This window comes from Schistocerca serialis, chromosome 2 (genome assembly GCF_023864345.2).
Source record: "Schistocerca serialis cubense isolate TAMUIC-IGC-003099 chromosome 2, iqSchSeri2.2, whole genome shotgun sequence".
Lineage (NCBI taxonomy): Eukaryota > Metazoa > Arthropoda > Insecta > Orthoptera > Acrididae > Schistocerca > Schistocerca serialis.
This window is the reverse complement of record NC_064639.1, coordinates 972,245,411-972,267,780: the sequence shown is the minus strand read 5'-3', so window position 1 is coordinate 972,267,780 and position 22,370 is coordinate 972,245,411. Positions and strand designations below refer to the sequence as shown.

The following is a 22,370-nucleotide window of genomic DNA, read 5'->3' as shown; positions in this document are numbered from 1 at the left end:
TTAATAACCCATCCCAAGTCAAAAATAACAGCAAAGTACATAGCTACAACACTAGAAGAAATGATGATTTTCTCTATCCTGGGTTCAATCTGACTTTGGCACAGAATGGGGTGAATTATGATGCCACAAAAATCTTTAGTCATTTACCATATAGCATCAAAAGTCTGACAAACAGCCAACCAGAATTTAAAAACAAACTTAAAAAAATTCTGAATGACAACTTCTTCTATTCAAAAGAGGAATTTTTAGCTATGAAATAGTAACTGTAAAAAAAAAAAAAAATTAATTTAATGTTAAACTGACACACTCCACATCATTACGAAATGTCGTATTCATGACCTATGGAACAAGTGTTAATGTAATGTAATGCAACGAGGCGTTCTGCATCCGGCGTAGACTAAAACCAGTAGTAGTCAACATTCCGTGATAGAGCCAAGTCGCGCGCTCGTACGCACGAGTCCGCTTCGCGCAAGCCTCTGACCCTTCATTATAGTGACTGGTTTTAGGATCACACGAAGGAATCGCACTAGAGACCGCTGAACCATACGCGACTGGAACAGAAAAGGGAGGTAATGACAGTGGCACGTAAAGTGCCCTCCGCCACACACCGTTGGGTGGCTTGCGGAGTATAAATGTAGATGAAGTTTCTGCGATTTTCTACGGTTGTTGTTATTATTAGAAATGAGGTTGTGTTTTGTGCAGCATTTATAAATATGTCGAGTTTTACACATTAAAGTGTTGTGATGATGATGATGAAATCCCATACTCCGTGACGGAGCGTAGGGGAACGATGCGGGAGACCCGCACCGCCGTAGTAGGCGAGGTCCAAGTGGAGGTGGTTTGCCATTCATTGCCTTCCTCCGACCGTAATGTGGATGAATGACGACACAACAACACCCAGTCATCTCGAGGCACGAAAAATTCCTGGCCCCGCCGGGAATCGAACCCGGGACCCCGTGCTCGGGAAGCGACAACGCTACCGCGAGACCACGAGCAGCGGTATAATATTCAAAAGCTATTAGGAACATATTGTTAATTCTTCAGATACAGAAAATTTTATGGTGAGTAAAATGCTACGTATTTTTAATCTAGTCATATAACATGTGGATAGTTAATACATCTTTCATCGGTCGTGCACCATCTTGTACGGTAGAACACAAGGAGGTCTTTTTTTCCACGGAACATGTGGTATTTGCAAATGGAATGAGTTTCTTTAATGTCGTGACAATATACAAGGTGATGTTTATTGTTACAGAGATTACGGTGTAACACACGCTGTACCATGCACCCACAGTTACAGCATGCTTCGTTTCGTCCTTGAGGGTGGTACTGCTCCTCATACGTCATGCTCTAGCGCCCTCTCCTGCCGTAGTAATTGGTAATGTTGTGTTTGAAAAAAATGCTAATTGCTCTGAGCACTATGGGACTTAACAGCTGAGGTCGTCAGTCCCCTAGAACTTAGAACTACTTAAACCTAACTAACCTAAGGACATCACACGAGGTAGGATTCGAACCTGCGACCTTAGCATTCGCGCGGTTCCAGACTGAAGCGCCTAGAACCGCTCGGCCACTACGGCCGGCTGTTGTGTTTGATTCACTTCTCTAGGAGACTCACCCTGCAGTGGATGTGATACAGCGTTGTAAACAATGGTTCCGTATTGGAATTGAGAGGTTGCCGACAAGATGTTCACTTACGGAAAGGCAAATAGCAACGGGAGGCCGGCAGCAAGGTTGAATGGGGCGACCTACCCCCGCCGACAACAACAACAGAATTCGATGTTTGCAACAGTGTTTCGCTGTTGTCTGAGACAGGGTCGTTTCAGCAAGCAGGAAATTATGAAGGACGTACCCGAAATTGTTCTGACACCAGACTTGGAGGAAAATGTGATCAACACTACGGAAGGCAACCGCAGTGTCAGTACCAGGCAGTTGGCCGCTCAGTACAGGATAAGCCAGACGACCATGTGGAACATTCTCCATGACAATTGTTACTACCGTTGTCATTTACAGCGTGGCCAGGGCTTACTGGCGACAGACCTTCCACATCAGGAGAAGTTCTGTCACCCCCGCTGTATGGTGACAGCGAATCATCAGCATCGGTGCAGCCGGAATGTGTGGGCCGGGAAAATTGGCTACCATATTTTGGTACCAGTCTTCCTTCCTCGTCGCGTAACGGGCCGGAACTATCGGTGTTTCTTGCAGGCGACTTCGCCTCCCCTGCAGGAAGAAGTACTATTGATGATTCGAAGGGTCGTGTGGCTGCTACACGATGCTGCTCCAAGCCACTTCGTCATTAACGTCTGGAAGCATCTCGATCGTGTCTTCCCTGGTCGATGGATCGGACGAGGGGCTGCTAGTGCAGGATGACCGGATCTCAACCCGTGCGATTTCTGGTTATGGGCCCATCTCAAAAGTATCGTGTATGCAGGGCCCATTCCAGATGTGGAGACACTGGAGCAGCTTATTCATGCTGCCTCTGACACTGTTCAGATGCAGCTTGGAGGTTGTGAACGTGTGAGACAGAACATGCTACGACGCGTACATGCATGCGCTGAGGCACATGGAAACCATGTTCAGCACATACTGTAACTGTGGCTGGGTGGTACAGCGCATGTCAGACCGCAGTCTCTGTAACATTTATGACTAAATAAATGGTCTCTAGCATGGAAACCATGCGTTTCCGTACATAACTTCATTAGACGTTTTCTTGTTCCGTATCCTCTGATCGATAAATCCCTAGAGTTTGTACACGGTGGAAAAAATCACCCTGTATGTAACATGTGGACAGCTAAGCCATACTTTGTCGGTCGTGCAGCGTCTTGTATCTTGAAGGAGAACAAGACCTTTTACCATGGAACATGTGTTACTTGTTCCATGATGGGGACACGTGAGGCAATACTGACCCTACGATTTATTTTAGAAGCTAGATTAAGAAAAGGCAAACCTACGTTTCTAGCATTTGTAGACTTAGAGAAAGCTTTTGACAATGTTGACTGGAATACTCTCTTTCAAATTCTGAAGGTGGCAGGAGTAAAATACAGGGAGCGAAAGGCTATTTACAATTTGTACAGAAACCAGATGGCAGTTATAAGAGTCGAGGGACATGAAGGGGAAGCAGTGGTTGGGAAGGGAGTGAGACAGGGCTGTAGCCTCTCCCCGATGTTATTCAATCTGTATATTGAGCAAGCAGTAAAGGAAACAAAAGAAAAATTCGGAGTAGGTATTAAAATCCATGGAGAAGAAATAAAAACTTTGAGGTTCGCCGATGACATTGTAATTCTGTCAGAGACAGCAAAGGACCTGGAAGAGCAGTTGAACGGAATGGACATTGTCTTGAAAGGAGGATATAAGATGAACATCAACAAAAGCAAAACGAGAGTAATGGAATGTAGTCGAATTAAGTCGGGTGATGCTGAGGGAATTAGATTAGGAAATGAGACACTTAAAGCAGTAAAGGAATTTTGCTATTTGGGGAGCAAAATAACTGATGATGGTCGAAGTAGAGAGGATATAAAATGTAGACTGGCAATGGCAAGGAAAGCATTTCTTAAGAAGAGAAATTTGTTAACATCGAGTATAGATTTAAGTGTCAGGAAGTCGTTTCTGAAAGTATATGTATGGAGTGTAGCCATGTATGGAAGTGAAACATGGACGATAAATAGTTTGGACAAGAAGACAATAGAAGCTTTCGAAATGTGGTCCTACAAAAGAATGCTGAAGATTAGATGGGTAGATCACATAACGAATGAGGAGGTACTGAATAGGATTGGGGAGAAGAGGAGTTTGTGGCACAACTTGACTAGGAGAAGGGATCGGTTGGTAGGACATGTTCTGAGGCATCAAGGGATCACAAATTTAGTATTGGAGGGCAGCGTGGAGGGTAAAAATCATAGAGGGAGACCAAGAGATGAATACACTAAGCAGATTCAGAAGGATGTAGGTTGCAGTAGGTACTGGGAGATGAAGAAGCTTGCACAGGATAGAGTAGCGTGGAGAGCTGCATCAAACCAGTCTCAGGACTGAGGACCACAACAACAACATGTGTTACTTGCAAATGAATTGAGTCTCTTTAATGTCACAATAACTTTACCTGTCATTAAAACGGAAGTCTGTGTTACTTTCCAATAGCGTCTATTTCAAAATGTATTTAATACAGTAGAGTAATAATGGAAGAGATAGGCGATTAAATACAGTACTGAAAAGCTTTTCTCGTTTGCAACGCTTTCAGATTTCAATAGAACATTTGGTCCTACGTACATGACTATCTTGTACCTTGGAACTTGTTTCCACATTTGGAATAACCTTACTTTTCCAGAGTATTTTTTTTTTAATTTCAGAAAAAGACTCCACTACATTAAAAATAAGTTCCATAATTTAAAAATGGAATCAGAAAATGTGGTACACTTCTATTATGGGGCTGCCTGGAGGCGATAGTCTGAAAAGTTTGTTAAGCACCCTTGAAAAATGAGAAAGCATGATTCTGTGTACTTATACTAAAAAGTATCACTGATGGTGAACACCAAAATTCTTAAGTGAGATTTAGTTCACACGTACGTATGTGAACAAGTCCAAGTGCACTCTGGACCATAACAAAGACGTCACATGTATATGAAATACTGATGGCGAATTCCAGACTTGTTTCGTGTTAGACACATTGTATGAGCACATACGAAGAACAAGTTGCATCCAAATATCCTGCAGTGTGTAGACCGGGGATGACCAAGAATTCGGTAAGCAAGCAGTGCTCTTGCTCGTGTGCCGTAGTTTTCTCGCCTGGCTGCACACTCCCCCATCCCCCCCCCCCCTCCCACACGACATGCCATGCTGTCTGCGTGTGACGAGGGGGAAGAGGAGGGAACTGTGAAAGAGCAGCATTTTAAATGGCAATGCGGTCGCTCCGCATACGACTCCATTTCTCTACAGCATAGATCACAAACAAAACAAATTTTCTGTATTATTTAATTATTTTTGGTGCACTGAAAACATAATATAGTTTTTATCTGATACAAGCTTTTCGTCTACGGACAGACACACAGGGTTTCACAGACTGTCACGCTGGTAGTGCCACGCAATCATTACTTATTTAGGCCCCTCCCGCCGGAGGTTCGAGTCCTCCCTCGGGCATGGATGTGTGTGTAGTTCTCAGCATAAGTTAGTTTAAGTAGTGTGTAAGTCTAGGGACCGATGTCCTCTACAGTTTGGTCCCTTAAGAATTCACAAACATTTGAACATTTGAACTTATTTAATATCGTAATCAAAAAAGCTTTTCACACACATTTTGATCGAAATATTTCATCGCAGTTGTAACCCCATATGGAGACATGGAAAAACTCCCTGAGGAAAGCAATGTAGAGCTCCTGGACAGTTTTAAAGTAAGAGAATTTGTTTCTTAAACGGGGATTACATTGCAGGTCCATCAGTTGTACCTCCACAAGCACAGGGACAGTTTCAACTGAAGCGGCAAACGGTCTCAAAAACAGTGCGGAAAGAAATATAATACTGGCAGCGTCCTCAAAACATATAGAAAACTACCCTTGTAATACTTTCAAGGCCACAATGAATTTTTCAAATTTCACATTATCTTTACGTCCGGTAGGATTAAGGAAATGTGCGGAATGATTTCCTTTCTAAACCATTCCATCCAATCAGATATAAAATGTTTCTCACCATCCCGTGTATTACTGTGGGCAGTGTGCACTCAAATTCACTTGAAGAGTGAGGTTTGCAATCCATTCTCAGTTATCTAATTTTCGTTCCTCCTCTTCCTTTTCCTTCATAAATTCAACAATAGCGGGTTTGAAATAGAAAAAAAGTGCCAGGCATGCCACTTGACTTAAGCAACATACACTATATGATCAAAAGTATCCGGACACCCCCAAAAACATAGGTTTTTTTATATTAGGTGCATTGTGCTGCCACCTACCGCCAGGTACTTCATATCAGCGACCTCAATAGCCATTAGGCATCGTGAGAGAGCAGATTCACAGACTTCGAGCGTGGTCACCTGATTAGATGTCACTTGTGTCATACGTCTGTACGCAAGATTTCCACACTCCTAAACACCCCTACGTCCACTGGTTCCAATGTGATAGTGAAGTGGAAACGTGAAGGACACGTACAGCACAAAAGCGTAAAGGCTGACCACGTCTGTTGACTGACAGATGGTTCAAAATGGTTCAAATGGCTCTGAGCACTATGGGACTTACCATCTGATGTCATCAGTCCCCTAGAACTTAGAACTACTTAAACCTAACTAACTTAAGGACATCACACACATCCGTGCCCGAGGCAGGGTTCCCACTGCAAGTGCTATGACAGTTAGGGGGGAGGCGAGAAAACTTGGATTTCATGGTCGAGCGGCTACTCATAAGACACACATCACGCCGGTAAATGCCAAACGACACCTCGCTGAGTGTAAAGAGCGTAAACACTGAACAGTGTAAAACGTTGTGTGGAGTGACGAATCGCGGTACACAACATAGCGATCCGATGGCAGGGTGTGGGTATGGCGAATGCCCAGTGAACGTCATCTGCCAGCGTGTATAGTGCCGACAGTAAAATTCAGAGGCGGTGGTGTTATGGTGTGCTTGCACCCCTTGTTGATTTGCTTTGCACTATCACAGTACAGGCCTACATTTATTTTTTAGGCAGCTTCTTGTTTCCCACTGTTGAAGAGCCAATCGGGGATGGCGACAGCATCCCTCAACACTATCGAGCACCTGTTCATAATGCACAGCCTGTGGCAGAGTGGATACATGACAATAACATCCCTGTAATGGACTGGCCTGCACAGAGTCCTGACCTGAATCCTTTGGGATGTTTTGGAGCGCCGACTTCGTGCCAGGCCTCACCGACCGATATCGATACCTCTCGTCAGTACAGCACTCCGTGAAGAATGGGCTGGCATTCCCCAAGAAATCTTCCAGCAGCTGATTGAAAGTATGCCTGCGAGAGTGGAAGCTGTCATCAAGGCTAAGGGTGGGCCAAAACCATACTGAGTTCCAGCATTACCGATGGAGGGCACCACGAACTTGTAAGTCATTTTCAGCCAGGTGTCCGGATGCATTTGATCACATAGTGCACCATGCAGTGATATATAAACACTCCGTTATCTTCGTTCATTTCCGTCGAAAACTGTTGGAACAAACTGTAGAATAATGCGTGTGACTTCAGAAAATTTCGTATTCGCACTACCACTGTTGAAGAGCCATTCGGGGATGGCGGCTGCATCTCTCAACACTATCTAGCACCTGTTCATAATGCACAGCCTGTGGCAGAGTGGAACGAAAATTGATAACTGAGAATAGATTGCAAACCTCACTCCTCAAGTGAACTTGAGTGCACACTGTCCACAGTAAGACACGGGATGGTGAGAAATTGGTAGTGCTCCATGCCTGTAAATCTAGCGCAAAGTAGTTCTTGATGCAGAGAAAGTGTCGAGCATTGTAATTTTTTTGCTCTTTAATCGTCAACTAAACCTTAAAATTATTTCTGAATGGTGTTGTAATGTCATTGCATAGAAACTTTGCAGTACCCGTCGATTGTGAGACTGTATATCACAACACATATTGAGAATTCTCATCCTTCTCTTCTGTCATTCTCATTGATTTTTAAATGCTCGTGACAATAGATCTCTGGGCTGCCTCTTTCTGTGCAAACAGCCGCTGCACACGAGAACTTCTCCTTTACTGTGAACAAATAGCGGAGAGCAAATATCGATGACATCGCGGTTCCGCCGAACTGAAGAAAGTCGTGCCGACCGAAAAATTCAGCACCACAGTTCTAAATGAAATATCACGCTGTACCGAGTACTTCCGAGGAGTACCGACGCAGGCGGTGCCTCAGTCAGCACGCGCCACGCGCATCGTGCTCGCCTGCACTTTGGCACGCAGTCACAAACTCTGATGTAGGCCATTATCAGGGCAGGGTACTCTTATGTACGAAATAAATGTTTTTATTTGTTGTGTTATGGAATTTGTTTTTCTTATACTGGGCGGTCAATATAAAACTGGCCCGGAAAGTACAGGGTGTTTATAAATTAATATCGGGGTTTTAATGCTTTATAATATTTGTTATATTAAAATTACAGCTATAAATGATATGTCAAATGAAAGAGCAACTCAAACAGTTTTACCAAGAACCTTATAAGTGTTCACCATTTGTCACACGACACACGTCAAGTCTATAGCCGAGTTCTTCCCAAACGTTGACAGGGCTTGCTTTGCATGGCCTCCACGTTCCCCGACCTAACACCATGCGCTTTTTTCCTTTGGGGCTTTATCAAGGATCGTGTGAACGTGCCTCCGCTACCAGCAGACCTCCCTGTATTAAGAAACCGGATTGAAGCAGCTGTTGCTACAATCACTGAAGACACACTTATCAACTCGGCTATAGACTTGATGTGTGCCGTGTGACAAATGGTGCTCACATTGAACATTTATAAGGTTCTTGGTAAAACTATTGGAGTTGCTATTTCATTTGACATATCATTTATAACTGTAAGTTTAATATAATAAAAATTGTTAAGTGTTAAAACCCCGATATTCATTTATAAACAACCTGTATTTCAAACACCTCAGACTTGTGTTATCCACCCAAGGTGTGCATGATGTAACTTGGCTTACCTATCTTAAGGTGTGTAAAACATTTCCGGGCCAGTTTTATTTTGACCATCCTGAACTATGAAGAATGCAACTACAGAGCCAATGGGATTCCGTCAAAATGTAGAAAATCCTCATTGTTTATGGCAAAAATGGCTCTGAGCACTATGGGACTTAACATCTATGGTCATCAGTCCCCTAGAACTTAGAACTACTTAAACCTAACTAACCTAAGGACATCACACAACACCCAGTCATCACGAGGCAGAGAAAATCCCTGACCTCGCCGGGAATCGAACCCGGGCGGAGGAAGCGAGAACGCTACCGCACGACCACGAGCTGCGGACATTGTTTATAGAAATGTATGTATACAAGTGTGTTTGTTCGAGCATTGCCCAGGAGCAGTTGTAACCAAACTTGGTACAAATTCAAATGGCTCTGAGCACTATGGGACTTAGCTTCTGAGGTCATCAGTCCCCTAGAACATAGAGCTACTTAAACCTAACTAACCTAAGGACATCACACACATCCATGCCAGAGGCCGGATTCGAACCTGCGACCGTAGCGGACACGCGGTACCAGACTGTAGCGCCTAGAACAGCTCGGCCACACCGGCCGGCAAACTTGGTACACAAATAACTTATTATTTGGTATGGAAAGAATACTATGGTGATGAAGACAGCTCTAGCGCCCATGGAAATGGGAGAAAACAGGAACGCCTGTAGAAACTGCGCCAAGGTTTTAAACAAATTTAATTTACTGCCTGAAAAAAATAAAACCTGTGAGTCTGATATATTCCAGCTTCTTCTAGGAGAAGAGTGTGGGTAAGAAGAGAGTGTTAAGTAATAATAGACATAGCTCTGAAACATATGGAGGATTTTCAGTCAAACTTGGTACACGTATGGCTCACTAATTGGAAAAGTCATTGTGTGGTAGGTAAGGTAAAGACGCCCGACTTAGAGCAGCAGGTATGTAGTGAAGTGATCTTGTTGGTGTGGTGACTCTGCAGCTACGAGCTGGTGGCGTTCCCGATGCTGGGCTGGCGCAACAGTGAGGGCGCCTGGCTGCACCTGCTGGGCGCCGTGACGCGGGGCGCCGTCGACGTCGGGCTCGACAACGTCGTCATCACCAAGGAACGCGCGCGCGACATGTTCTTCTCCTTCCCGCTCGTCGAGTCCATGTGAGTATCAGCTAAGTATACACCCAGGCTCTATGACAAACTGTCTTCACTAAAATTTAGGTGTCGTTCTGTTCTGCTATTTATTTATTTAGGCTGACAAGAGAAGGACCTTAAGGCACTCTGCTACAACGCACCAGGAACAAAACATATCAAAAAATATTACAAAAAGACTCTCAGTTTCTATGCGTACGTTATTTCAGCTTCAGTTATGTACAGTTGTGGACAAAACGAGCGAGACCCCTCGCCTTTTCGTTATGCTGATCCGCACAGCTTTAAAATCTGCTACACAGCATAACAGCCAAGGCGACGAAGTGCTACCAACATACTATGCACAGGCGTGAAATTGAAAAAAACTATCCAAACTTTGTCAGACTGTTTTCTATCATGTCTAAGACTATATTAATGCTGATTAGTGTGTTAAACACAACACGTAATTATAAGATATAAATGAAAGAATAAACGCTAATTAGTATGAATTTCAGCTTATCGAGATAACATAATTGTTTTAGTGAGACGAAGTACCCCAGATCGATACGAATTAGCAAAATATTATGCGCATTCGGCCGCGAAACGGTCTGTGTCAATATTCAGACCAGTCATACTGGATTACCGTTGCGTAAATTTTCTTTACATAAACAGCCGTATCTTTAGATTGCGTTCACATAAAAGCTCATTTTTTTACACCAAGAAGGGACCGTATACCGCAGGAAGTGCGATAAATTTCCGCTTATTATGTCTACCCGTACTCGAGGTAAAAGGGTTTAAAGGGTTGGGTAGACAGATAGACTGTCAAGAAAGTGAGACTAGTAGGGTTCCGTTTTTACCTATTTAGGTGACGAAATCCTAACAACGAAAACAGCTACGACAGTTACTGAAGATGAGGGCCGCATAAATAATTCCCCCTACTCTTTATTCGAAATGTTCTAGTTGCAGTCATTACATCAGCATATTAATCGTAGCTACGGTTTTGATCGAAATCACGTTTACAGGAAATCAAATAAAATCGATTTGCCTATACACGTCGTAATTCAGATCCTTGTATTAGTACCACAGCGTTTTAGAAGTGCGAGCATTCCCATAACTTAAGAAACACTTCGGCTAATGAACGTTTCCTGCCTGTGTCGAGTCTAATGGAGAATTCGAAACACTGTAGAATACGTTTGGCAGCTATGTCGCCGTTTATTTCCTGGGGTGGTGCAGAATTATCCTACTAAATTTACTCGCTAATAACAGTATTTGGTATTTCGATAAACATCCCGAATGATTGTCACATAAACGGTGACATAAAGGTAGAAAATTGATGTTTTTGAGTCCAGAAAGCTCTATGTAACAGAAACTGCAGATCATTTTGCCATTTTCATTGTGAAATTGCCGGCTTATTCATGTCTGGGATAATAATAGAGGGCTGTTTGCCTGGGCTGTCTGCTAGTGTAGTGAAAGGTGTTTGTTACTGCAAGGGGTGTCTGGTTTCTTTTCAGTTCTAATCTCGATGGAGGCAGATAGACTATCAATAAAGCAATTTTAAGAATTTCTCGCGCCCCCAATACGTTTCTTTGATACCTTTATTCTGTACCGGCGCCCTGTGGATGTCAATATGAAACTTTTGTAGAATTTCATACTTGTTACTGCCTACTTTTTCCGCTTGTGTCAATAATTGAATAGATTTTTAAAAGAATTTCGTTAAGAATATTCACGCATTGCTAAATTTTTTCATGGTAGGTCAGCAACGGTAATCCAGTATGACTGGTCTGAACATTGACACAGACCGTTTCGCGGCTCAATGTGCATAATATTTTGCTAATTCGTATCGATCTGGGGTACTTCGTCTCACTAAAACAGGTATGTTATCTCGATAAGCTGAAATTCATACTAATTAGCGTTTATTCTTTCATTTATATCTTATAATTACGTGTTGTGTTTAACACACTAATCAGCATTAATATAGTCTTAGACATGATAGAAAACAGTCTGACAAAGTTTGGATAGTTTTTTCAATTTCACGCCTGTGCATAGTATGTTGGTAGCACTTCGTCGCCTTGGCTGTTATGCTGTGTAGCAGACTTAAAAGCCGTGCGGATCAGCATAACGAAAAGGCGAGGGGTCTCGCCCGCTTTGTCCACGACTGTACATCTGACAAGTTATTACACTCCTGGAAATTGAAATAAGAACACCGTGAATTCATTGTCCCAGGAAGGGGAAACTTTATTGACACATTCCTGGGGTCAGATACATCACATGATCACACTGACAGAACCACAGGCACATAGACACAGGCAACAGAGCATGCACAATGTCGGCACTAGTACAGTGTATATCCACCTTTCGCAGCAATGCAGGCTGCTATTCTCCCATGGAGACGATCGTAGAGATGCTGGATGTAGTCCTGTGGAACGGCTTGCCATGCCATTTCCACCTGGCGCCTCAGTTGGACCAGCGTTCGTGCTGGACGTGCAGACCGCGTGAGACGACGCTTCATCCAGTCCCAAACATGCTCAATGGGGGACAGATGCGGAGATCTTGCTGGCCAGGGTAGTTGACTTACACCTTCTAGAGCACGTTGGGTGGCACGGGATACATGCGGACGTGCATTGTCCTGTTGGAACAGCAAGTTCCCTTGCCGGTCTAGGAATGGTAGAACGATGGGTTCGATGACGGTTTGGATGTACCGTGCACTATTCAGTGTCCCCTCGACGATCACCAGTGGTGTACGGCCAGTGTAGGAGATCGCTCCCCACACCATGATGCCGGGTGTTGGCCCTGTGTGCCTCGGTCGTATGCAGTCCTGATTGTGGCGCTCACCTGCACGGCGCCAAACACGCATACGACCATCATTGGCACCAAGGCAGAAGCGACTCTCATCGCTGAAGACGACACGTCTCCATTCGTCCCTCCATTCACGCCTGTCGCGACACCACTGGAGGCGGGCTGCACGATGTTGGGGCGTGAGCGGAAGACGGCCTAACGGTGTGCGGGACCGTAGCCCAGCTTCATGGAGACGGTTGCGAATGGTCCTCGCCGATACCCCAGGAGCAACAGTGTCCCTAATTTGCTGGGAAGTGGCGGTGCGGTCCCCTACGGCACTGCGTAGGATCCTACGGTCTTGGCGTGCATCCGTGCGTCGCTGCGGTCCGGTCCCAGGTCGACGGGCACGTGCACCTTCCGCCGACCACTAGCGACAACATCGATGTACTGTGGAGACCTCACGCCCCACGTGTTGAGCAATTCGGCGGTACGTCCACCCGGCCTCCCGCATGCCCACTATACGCCCTCGCTCAAAGTCCGTCAACTGCACATACGGTTCACGTCCACGCTGTCGCGGCATGCTACAAGTGTTAAAGACTGCGATGGAGCTCCGTATGCCACGGCAAACTGGCTGACACTGACGGCGGCGGTGCACAAATGCTGCGCAGCTAGCGCCATTCGACGGCCAACACCGGGGTTCCTGGTGTGTCCGCTGTGCCGTGCGTGTGATCATTGCTTGTACAGCCCTCTCGCAGTGTCCGGAGCAAGTATGGTGGGTCTGACACACCGGTGTCAATGTGTTCTTTTTTCCATTTCCAGGAGTGTATAAGAAGACTTACAGCGACATTAAGACCACTCACTTAATAGCTTCGTGGGCCATCTTTCTACCGCAATATGTCACTGATTCTGCATATAATCGAGTCTACAGTGCGCCGGTAGATTTGGGGAGCCATGCGACACCAGGCGTCTACGAATGTCATGTAATCCCCTTAAATAACCGGCCGCTGATTTATGTACTCGATGACGGCAATCAATAGCGACCCAAATGGGAACCACCGGATTCACTTAGGCGAATTTGGTGGCCAAGCCCGTTCATAGGCTATGCGTAATAGTAATCTGCCCTTTGGCAAAGACACTTACCTCTGTGCATTTCTCCATTTGCAGCGCATATCTTCCCTAGTGTAATCCCCCAGGCGTTCCTGCTCGGCCTACATACTTTTTTTACTGCATCACGTGACCGCAACTCCGCCAGGAGGCATTCAACCTTGCAGTGGGCAGTGGTCATAATGTTTTGGCTAATCAGTATATAATTACAACCATATGAAATAATAATGAATAATAGCAATAATAGGCAATAATAATACTAATAACATTGAGAATGATAATAAAGGACATTAAGATTAAGAATACTACTGATTACGTTGCTGCAAAGGAGGTGTAACACTGTCGAGGACAAGGCCTTTTATTGACAAGTGATCAGAGAAGTAGTTGATCAGTGTAGGAGTATTCTTACTTACTTTATGCGATCAGGCGCAGTGGACCGCGCGCTGCTTTGAGAGATTGCCTTCACTTCAGCCCTTCTTCGGCCCCTTTCTGCCATCCTTCCAGTAGTCCCTCTCTCTGATGGTCTTTGGATATGCAATCACTTCATCGAGTTCTAGGTCTTCCTACGGGCTTTCTGCCGGTTGGCTTGGTGTTGAGTACAGTTTCCGGCTATCGATTGTCCTGCATTCGAGCAACATGCCCTGCCCACTGGAGTCGTCGTGTCTTCATTACAGCCACAATGTTCGTCTCTTTGTAAATATCATACAAATCTGTATTGTGACGAATCCTCCATTTTTCACTCTTATTATCGTAGTGTGGGAGTATATGATAACATATTTAGACCAACTGGAAAGCACACGTCACAGCAACGTGCGCCCAAACAGTTTCATCAATACACAATGTACCAGCCAATGGTGGCAACACAGACTTGTATTCTCGCATGCAAACGATCGTAAAGTTGCCGCATGGCTACCTGCGGTAGATAGCCGCAAGCACATTGTTCCTTTCGTAGCAGTTTGCCAATGATACTCGCAGGCTCTGGAGAAAGAGTAAGTTCGCGCTACGCCATATCCCATACATGTTTAATTGGCGAGAGTTTTGGTTATCGCACTGGCCGTGGCAGTTACTGTAGACCACAATGAGCAGATTCTGTCTCAGCAGGCGTATGTAGACGTGCACTGTCCCGCTTAAAATGTACGTCACCTTCCTGTTGAAGAAATGGCAGTGGCGCGGGTATTACACCTGTACGGTATAGCGGGCACTGTTTGCTTTACCCTACAGAGACACCAAATGTGTAACTGATGTTCCTCTCCCACCCTTCCAGACACACCACGAAGCCTGAATTGGGAGTAGAGTGTCGTAGGCGAATTCGCCCCTGAACAGGACGCTCAAGAGGTCTACGCCGTACACCTGTATGTCCATCATCCACATTGAGATAGAACCTACTCTTATTACGCTGAAGGCAACAGAGTGCCATTCCGTTCCACTCTCCAGTCGACTGTTCCACGACACCAGGCTTGATGGTGTCGTGGTTTCGGTGGTAGGATGTTCGGACGACCACCGCGTCTCTAACAATGCGTCGATCTTTAAGTGCATTTGTACTACAAAGAAGTCGAGAACCTCGTCTACAGGTGTGGGGATGTACTGTAGATCACTGCCGAAACTAGCGACGCAAAATCTGTAGCAACCTCCTCGATACCCCCATCAAGGTTCCCTCTGGCCGATAATGCTGAAATCTGGTTTCGCAGGACAGAGCGGATCAGGTTGTGGAAAGGGGCCCAAATCAGTTGCTGTTAGTTGCACAAACATATAAACTTTATTTTGCTAAAACACTTAATCACACATGCCCTTACAAGAATTAAGAAACAATACGGCTGAAGGCCAGAACACAAGTTATTAAAACTGCCTTAAGGAAAACACACGGCTGAAGGCCTTAGTTACAAAATAGAAGAACTGAGGGCTGAAGGCCTGGATAACAAGAAATTTTGTAAGAAAATTTTAAAAGGTTTTAAACAAATGACCTTTCAAATTTTAATTTAAGACGGCTGAAGGCCTTATCTTAAAATATTTCACATGAAGTTCGGCTGAAGGCCATATACTGAACGTTGAACAACTCAAGGTTTAAGGCCTGGATAACAACATTAAGATAGAAAGGAAAATTCTCAGATTTTCAAATGATTTTCCAAATTTTAAGACGGGTGAAGGCCTTATCTTAAAATATTTCACGTAGAAGTTCGCCTGATGGCCACATACTGAACATTAAAACAAACTAAACTAACAGACGGCTGAAGACGTTGCACAGTACTTGAGACTAAAAGAAAATCACAGTCTAATACCAGCAGAACAGTGGTGCTCAGAAGTGTTCCAAGGGTTGGCCTGAGGAGGTAACTCTAACGTAAGTTAGGTGAGACAGGCAGCCAAAGGTAAGATTAAATAATCGGATGGCAACCCGACCCAGGGACGGCTGAAGGACCGACCAACCACCTAATCACTTCCCTTCCGCCCGACCAACGGCACGACACCGGAAAATGACAGTGAGGACGAATATACGAGCAGCACTACGTCTTCAAATATTGGCATCTAAATACAGCCAAGGCGCAATAACCACTCAAAAAGATGAACAGCACCAAAGGCTGCCGAGCTTCACGCCGTGCCGTACTCTGACCCAACCGACCGACGGACAACTCCAGTGCGCAGGCAGCATTAACATAACTGCTCAGTCGAAATCACACAAGCTAGACACAGTTGCACGAAAACACTACCACAAGAACTCGAACGATCCTAAAAGCATTCACTATGGAACAACAAGGACGGATCACTAGTCGAGACACACAGAGAACCCATAAGCGGTCGGCGACCAAATACACGTCGTCCGATGAGACGACCGACCGAACGACCAACCAACGATCGATCCCACTCCATTCTCCTTCCGTCGGATAGTACATGTGTGTCGCCAGCGGTCGGCGAGTACTGGCTGTCCGGGTCTCAATGGCGCTGCGTCCCGACTGAACTGCCGACAGACCACGACCTGGAAATACTAACGGTCGCTCCAGAGATAGTACTACACTGCACTTATCGATAAGCGCTGCTGCTGCCACTCACGGGCAAGCAGACCAGCAACTTAGTGACGCCAGTAAATCGAATAAAAAAAGGAGACGGCGGTACCGCAAAGACAAGCTGTCTAGCAACAAACGGCACGAACGTGAGCCGCGCACGGCTCAAATGCGACCCCGTTGTAATGTCTGATATTGTTCGACAAGATTATGTACTCGTCGGTGGGACGTGTTTGTACTCTAGACTGAATTATGCAAACCCTGTTCACCTCTAAACTCAGCGCAGTTACTGCCTGCAGAGTCAAAACAGATGGTGCGCAGACAGGTTTCCTTAACGCCATCTGATCGCCGATGACCTGCCGATGACCTGCCGATGAATCGGTTAATACTACAGCCCTTCAGTATGCATATATTAACCCTAGTGCCACACAGTCTTTGAGGGTGTTACATTTTTTTTTTTACAGCAGTGTAATTTAGCGCATCTGAGCCGTGTTTAGTGTCTTGGGACTACGAGAACAAGATGGAAATGAGAGCGACAGTAGTTGTCAAGAAAGAACATACTTTCAATAGAGGACTGTGTGACGATGGGAGAGGAGATGTTGACAAGAATGAGCCTCAGACAAATGTTTGGAAAAGACTCTGACCGAATGTGGATTATTAGCTGCTTTTTGAATTTCGAAAGGAATTTAATTTCTCTACTATTTTGAGGAAGATCTTTCCAAAATCGGATTCCTGCTACAGAAAATGATTTTCTGAAGATGGCTGTATTATTTAGTGGTACATAGAGAATTTTCTTACTGTGTTGAAACGACTATTCCTGCTGTGCTTTACAGAGAATACTGTAATAATTGAAGATAATTCAGAGGGAGTGTAATGATTGAGAAGACGATAGAGCAAACACAGAGAATGATAGTCTCTATGCTTATCAGCACATAGACAAGATAACTCTTCACAGGCAGGAGTGAAATAGTGGAAATAGCGAACGACACCAAAGTATTGCACACAAGTGTTCAACACCAATTGACGGCCGGTGTGGCCGAGCGGTTGTAGGCGCTTCAGTCTGGAACCGCGCGAACGCTACGGTCGCATGTGTTGAAATGGCTCAAATGGCTCTGAACACTATGGGACTAAACATCTGAGGTCATCAGTCCCCTAGACTTACAACTACTTAAACCTAACTAACCTAAGGACATCACACACATCCATGCCCGAGGCAGGATTCGAAACTGCGACCGTAGCAGCAACGCGGTTCCAGACTGAAGCGCCTAGAACCGCTCGGCCACACCGGCTGGCGCAAGGTGTTGACACATGCGAAAATAAGGTAGAGTTCAGAAGTTCATGTGACCTGTGAAGTGGGTTAATGATGTCTCATTGGTATCAAATTTCATCACAGTGATGGCCAGCGCTTTGTTACACGGTGGGAAGGTCGTTACATCCGCGATACTGTTACCCACATTTCACCACTTCCTTTGGCGCCTTTGCGATGGAGGTCAGAGCTGTGACACCCAACGTTAAAATCCCGTGGTTTTATTATGGGTGGCCGAGGAAAATGGTCCAGCGTCGCTGAGGATCGACGCGGAAAGACCTCAGCGGGTGGCATAAAGGGCGTCAGCGAAACCACCCCTTTCCTTGGAGCGTTGATTCCCACACATTGCCTGGTCGAGAACGACAGTCAACAATCTTACGGGGAACAGGGCTACGTTCTTGGCAGTCTTTGACAGCCCCAGACGTTTCATCCCTTCTCTAAGGACATTACGGGCCTGCATCCCCACTGAACGTCATAGCACTTCTTTGGAGTAGAATGCGGCCGTAATTTTTGCGTTCGTGTACAGGATGGAATCACTAGGGAGCAATGAAAGGCGTTCGACGAAATTTAACATGATCCGAAGCAGCAAACGGTGATTATGCAATATTTCTATCCCTCCTGCGGGGTGGTCACGGTGGTGTGGCAGGGGGGGGGGGGGGGATGCACGACATTGACACGTACGTGAATAATACAACAAAGCGTCCCTCCAACAGCCTCCAGTTTGGCGACACTCTCCATCGCATCCGCCCACCTTCACTGAGAACCTTAAAAAGTGCATCTACAGAGACAACATGTCGAGAAGTCCTAGGCACCTGAGCGAAGACAACCGCTTGGCACCACTCCTGTTCATGATGCCTGCCTAGGATGACTTTGCACAGGCCGACAGAACAGAGAGCGCCTTGACGGACATTAAGATCATTTTGCTGCGGAAGCACTCTCTCTCCCAAATTCTTGGGAGGATCAGCGTGAGGCAGCGAGCAATGAGTATGGTGGACAGGGGGCCCTACGTAAGCAATGCGTGACAAGTTGGGAATTTAGGTTTGACAGGAAGTTGTTTTTGGACAGCCGAAGCAGTTAAGGCGACCAACCACGCAAAGCGGGAAGTCCAAGTTCGAGTCCCGGTTGGTTCAAATGGATCTGAGCACTATGGGACTTAAAACCTGAGGTCATCAGTCCCCTAGACTTAGAACTACTTAAACCTAAGCAACCTAACTACATGACACACATCTATTCCCGAAGCAGGATTCGAACCTGCGACCGTAGCAGCAGCGCGGTTCCGGACTGAAGCGCCTAGAACCGCTCGGCCACATCGAGTACCGGTCCAGCACGAATTATCACTCGTCACTACTGAATTGATTTCAATGCCCAAATGCCAACCGATGTCAGAATTTGTATTATTTATTATTATTATTATCGTATGCATCAATTACAGTAATACACATTTAGCAAAACAAAAGAAATATATCCATTCTGGAAACATCCCCCAGGCTGTGGCTAAGCCATGTCTCCGCAATATCCTTTCTTTCAGGAGTGCTAGTTCTGCAAGGTTCGCAGGAGATTCTGTAAAGTTTGGAAGGTAGGAGACGAGGTACTGGCAGAAGTAAAGCTGTGAGTACCGCGCGTGAGTCGTGCTTCGGTAGCTCAGTGGTATAGCACTTGCCCGCGAAAGGCAAAGGTCCCGAGTTCGAGTCTCGGTCGGGCACACAGTTTTAATCTGCCAGGAAGTTTCATATCAGCGCACACTCCGCTGCAGAGTGAAAATCTCATTCTGGAAACATCCCCCAGGCTGTGGCTAAGCCATGTCTCCGCAATATCCTTTCTTTCAGGAGTGCTAGTTCTGCAAGGTTCGCAGGAGAGCTTCTGTAAAGTTTGGAAGGTAGGAGACGAGGTACTGGCAGAAGTAAAGCTGTGAGTACCGGGCGTGAGTCGTGCTTCGGTAGTTCAGTGGTAGAGCACTTGCCCGCGAAAGGCAAAGGTCCCGAGTTCGAGTCTCGGTCGGGCACACAGTTTTAATCTGCCAGGAAGTTTCGAAAGAAATATATATAAAAATGAACATGTGAAATTATATATAGTAAGCAAATTTTAAAACGGCTCAGACTACACGCGGATGTTGATGGACTCGATGCAGCGGAGTGCCTCGTGGGATGCTTGATGGAGCTTCTCAATGCCACCAGGGAAGCGTCTGATTGGACATTCATTCACAATGTGGCTCATTGTTTGCGTGTCACCACAGTCACACACACTGTCACTTGAAAAGCCCCACTTGTGCATTTTGTATTTGCACCTACCCTCTTCAGTCCGATATCTGTTTAACTGCACCCACAACTCCCTTCGTTGGTGGAAGCCTGGAACTGGAACTATTAGATTGTCTACAAGTTCGTGGTTTCGGGTTCTTGTAGCATGCCACTCACGTTTCCACTCTGCGTCCTGGTTGAATCCTGTGGGTAGCATTTGGACTCCCATTTCATATGCTGGTGTTCTAGATTTGAGGCGTTTCCTGGGCAGTGATAGCGAATCGTCATGAAGAGGGATTGAGTTGTTTTCAGAAACTTGTTGACAGAGGTTGTAAAGGGCAGCCTTTCGACGGAGGTCTGGTGGACAGTTGTTTGAAAGTACTGGTAGCCAGCAAGTAGGTGTAGACCGGACTGCACCACTAATTACTCTCATAACTGAGTTCAGTTGGACGTCCGTCTACTTTCACTACGTGGGCGCTTCGGAGCCAAACTGGTGCACAGTATTCTGGTGCAGGGTATACCAGTGCAAGGGATGCTCCTCGGAGGACTGATGTGATTGCTCCCCATGTACTGCCTGCCAGCTTTCTCACAAGGTTCACTCGTGTTTGTATCTTCTTGGCCACGCTGGAAAGGTGTTTTAATTTCATGATGTATATGTACGGCTGCAGGACCAAGAACGGTGTATTTTCTTTTGGACCTGATCGAAATAAGAGGCACCACACACATGTAAATCTATCCCTTCTGCTTATTTCGTCTGCAAGTGTTTCGAAGCTAGGTCACATTATAACTGTAATACTAGATCTAATTAATACTTTTTATCAAATCAACACCTATTTCTTCTTCTACCGAGTCAGCTGACGGTTCCTCCGCTACATACAGGTCCTTATGTACTCTGCCCATCTACCTGATCTCTTCTCTACATTTGATAGTGGCATTCTGTTTGCAGTCCAGATTTTGATATTCTTGCTTTATATGTAATCGGAAGCTATTTCGACTTTTCCATATACTGAATCCTTTAACTACAGTTTTTATTGCTTTACATGGTTCCTATAGCTCCCTGGCACCTCCTGCTGATGTTGCAGGAGGATCCCGGCGGAGGTTCGAGTCCTCCATCGGGCAAGGGTGTGTGTGTTTGTCCTTAGGATAATTTAGGTTAAGTAGCGTGTAAGCTTAGGGACTGATGACCTTAGCAGTTAAGTCCCATAAGATTTCACACACATTTGAACATTTTGATTTTGGATGCTGCAGGAAGAACATCTACTTCCGGCGGCCGGAGGGCGGCGCGCTGCGCGACATCTTCCTGGCGCCATTCAGCCCGCGGCTGCTGGCGTGCGTGGCCGCCACTGGCGCGCTACTGGCGCTAGCAGCCGCTGCCGCCACTGCCGCTGGCGTGGGCGCCGGCCTCGCGGACCGCCGCTGGGGCGCGGGGGAGGCTTTCGTCTGGAGCATCAGCGTCCTCTGCATGCAAGGTAGCTAGCTGGCACTTGTCCGCCCGCTGGTCTGGCGAGGTTCTACATCTGTTTGCTTGTTCTTGTGGGTCACCGACCATCTCCCATTACAATGTCTTCATCTCGGAGTAACACAAATACCCATAGTCGTCAATAGACTGTTCAACATTCAGGGTATCCACATGAAACATCCCTGATTATCAAAGGCAATTAAAAACAAACTCTGAGACAAAGATACTTGCAAGTTGGAATGTCGTGTCAACTAACTCAGAAAGCTTTGAACAAAAAATTAATATACTTTATAAAATGACTTTTATCTTACTAATATGAATATTTATATATGTGGTTGGAGAGAGAGAGATTGATTTTTGATTGAGATTTTTATTTTAACTCGTAACTGGTACCTGAATTTTGGTTGCTGCCTCCTTGAATGATCAGCTTCTGCACCAGTTGGTGAGGTATTACAATTTGGAGGAAGTTATTGTTCTTTAAGGTTTAAAGTACGACTCTGTTAGTTACTTGGCCGTATTGCGGATAGCTTTGAGCCCAAGTTTTCGTAGCTTTTCATACCTAAATGACCACTATTGTAAGTAAATAAGATCAAACAGCAGTCTGCTTTTCGCGAGAAAAGGAGACTGCTTGGGACACAAACTTCCTTCAAACTACACGTCGTGCTACATCAAAATTGGTCAGTGGAGTTCAGCACCATACTATTGTACAAGAACATAGTCCAATTGCTGTAATTAAGAAATTATGAGAGGTC

General features: G+C 45.5%; 1 protein-coding gene across 1 annotated transcript in view; it reads left to right on the top strand.

The window, feature by feature from the left end:
* Positions 1 to 22,370, top strand: part of LOC126456561 (glutamate receptor ionotropic, delta-1-like) — a 126,729-nt gene that overhangs the window by 81,779 nt on the left and 22,580 nt on the right. Inside the window, exons 7-8 of the mRNA XM_050092307.1 lie at positions 9,610 to 9,780; positions 21,408 to 21,628. Coding sequence (XP_049948264.1) covers positions 9,610 to 9,780; positions 21,408 to 21,628 — 392 coding nt within the window. The remainder of the gene's footprint in view (positions 1 to 9,609; positions 9,781 to 21,407; positions 21,629 to 22,370) is intronic.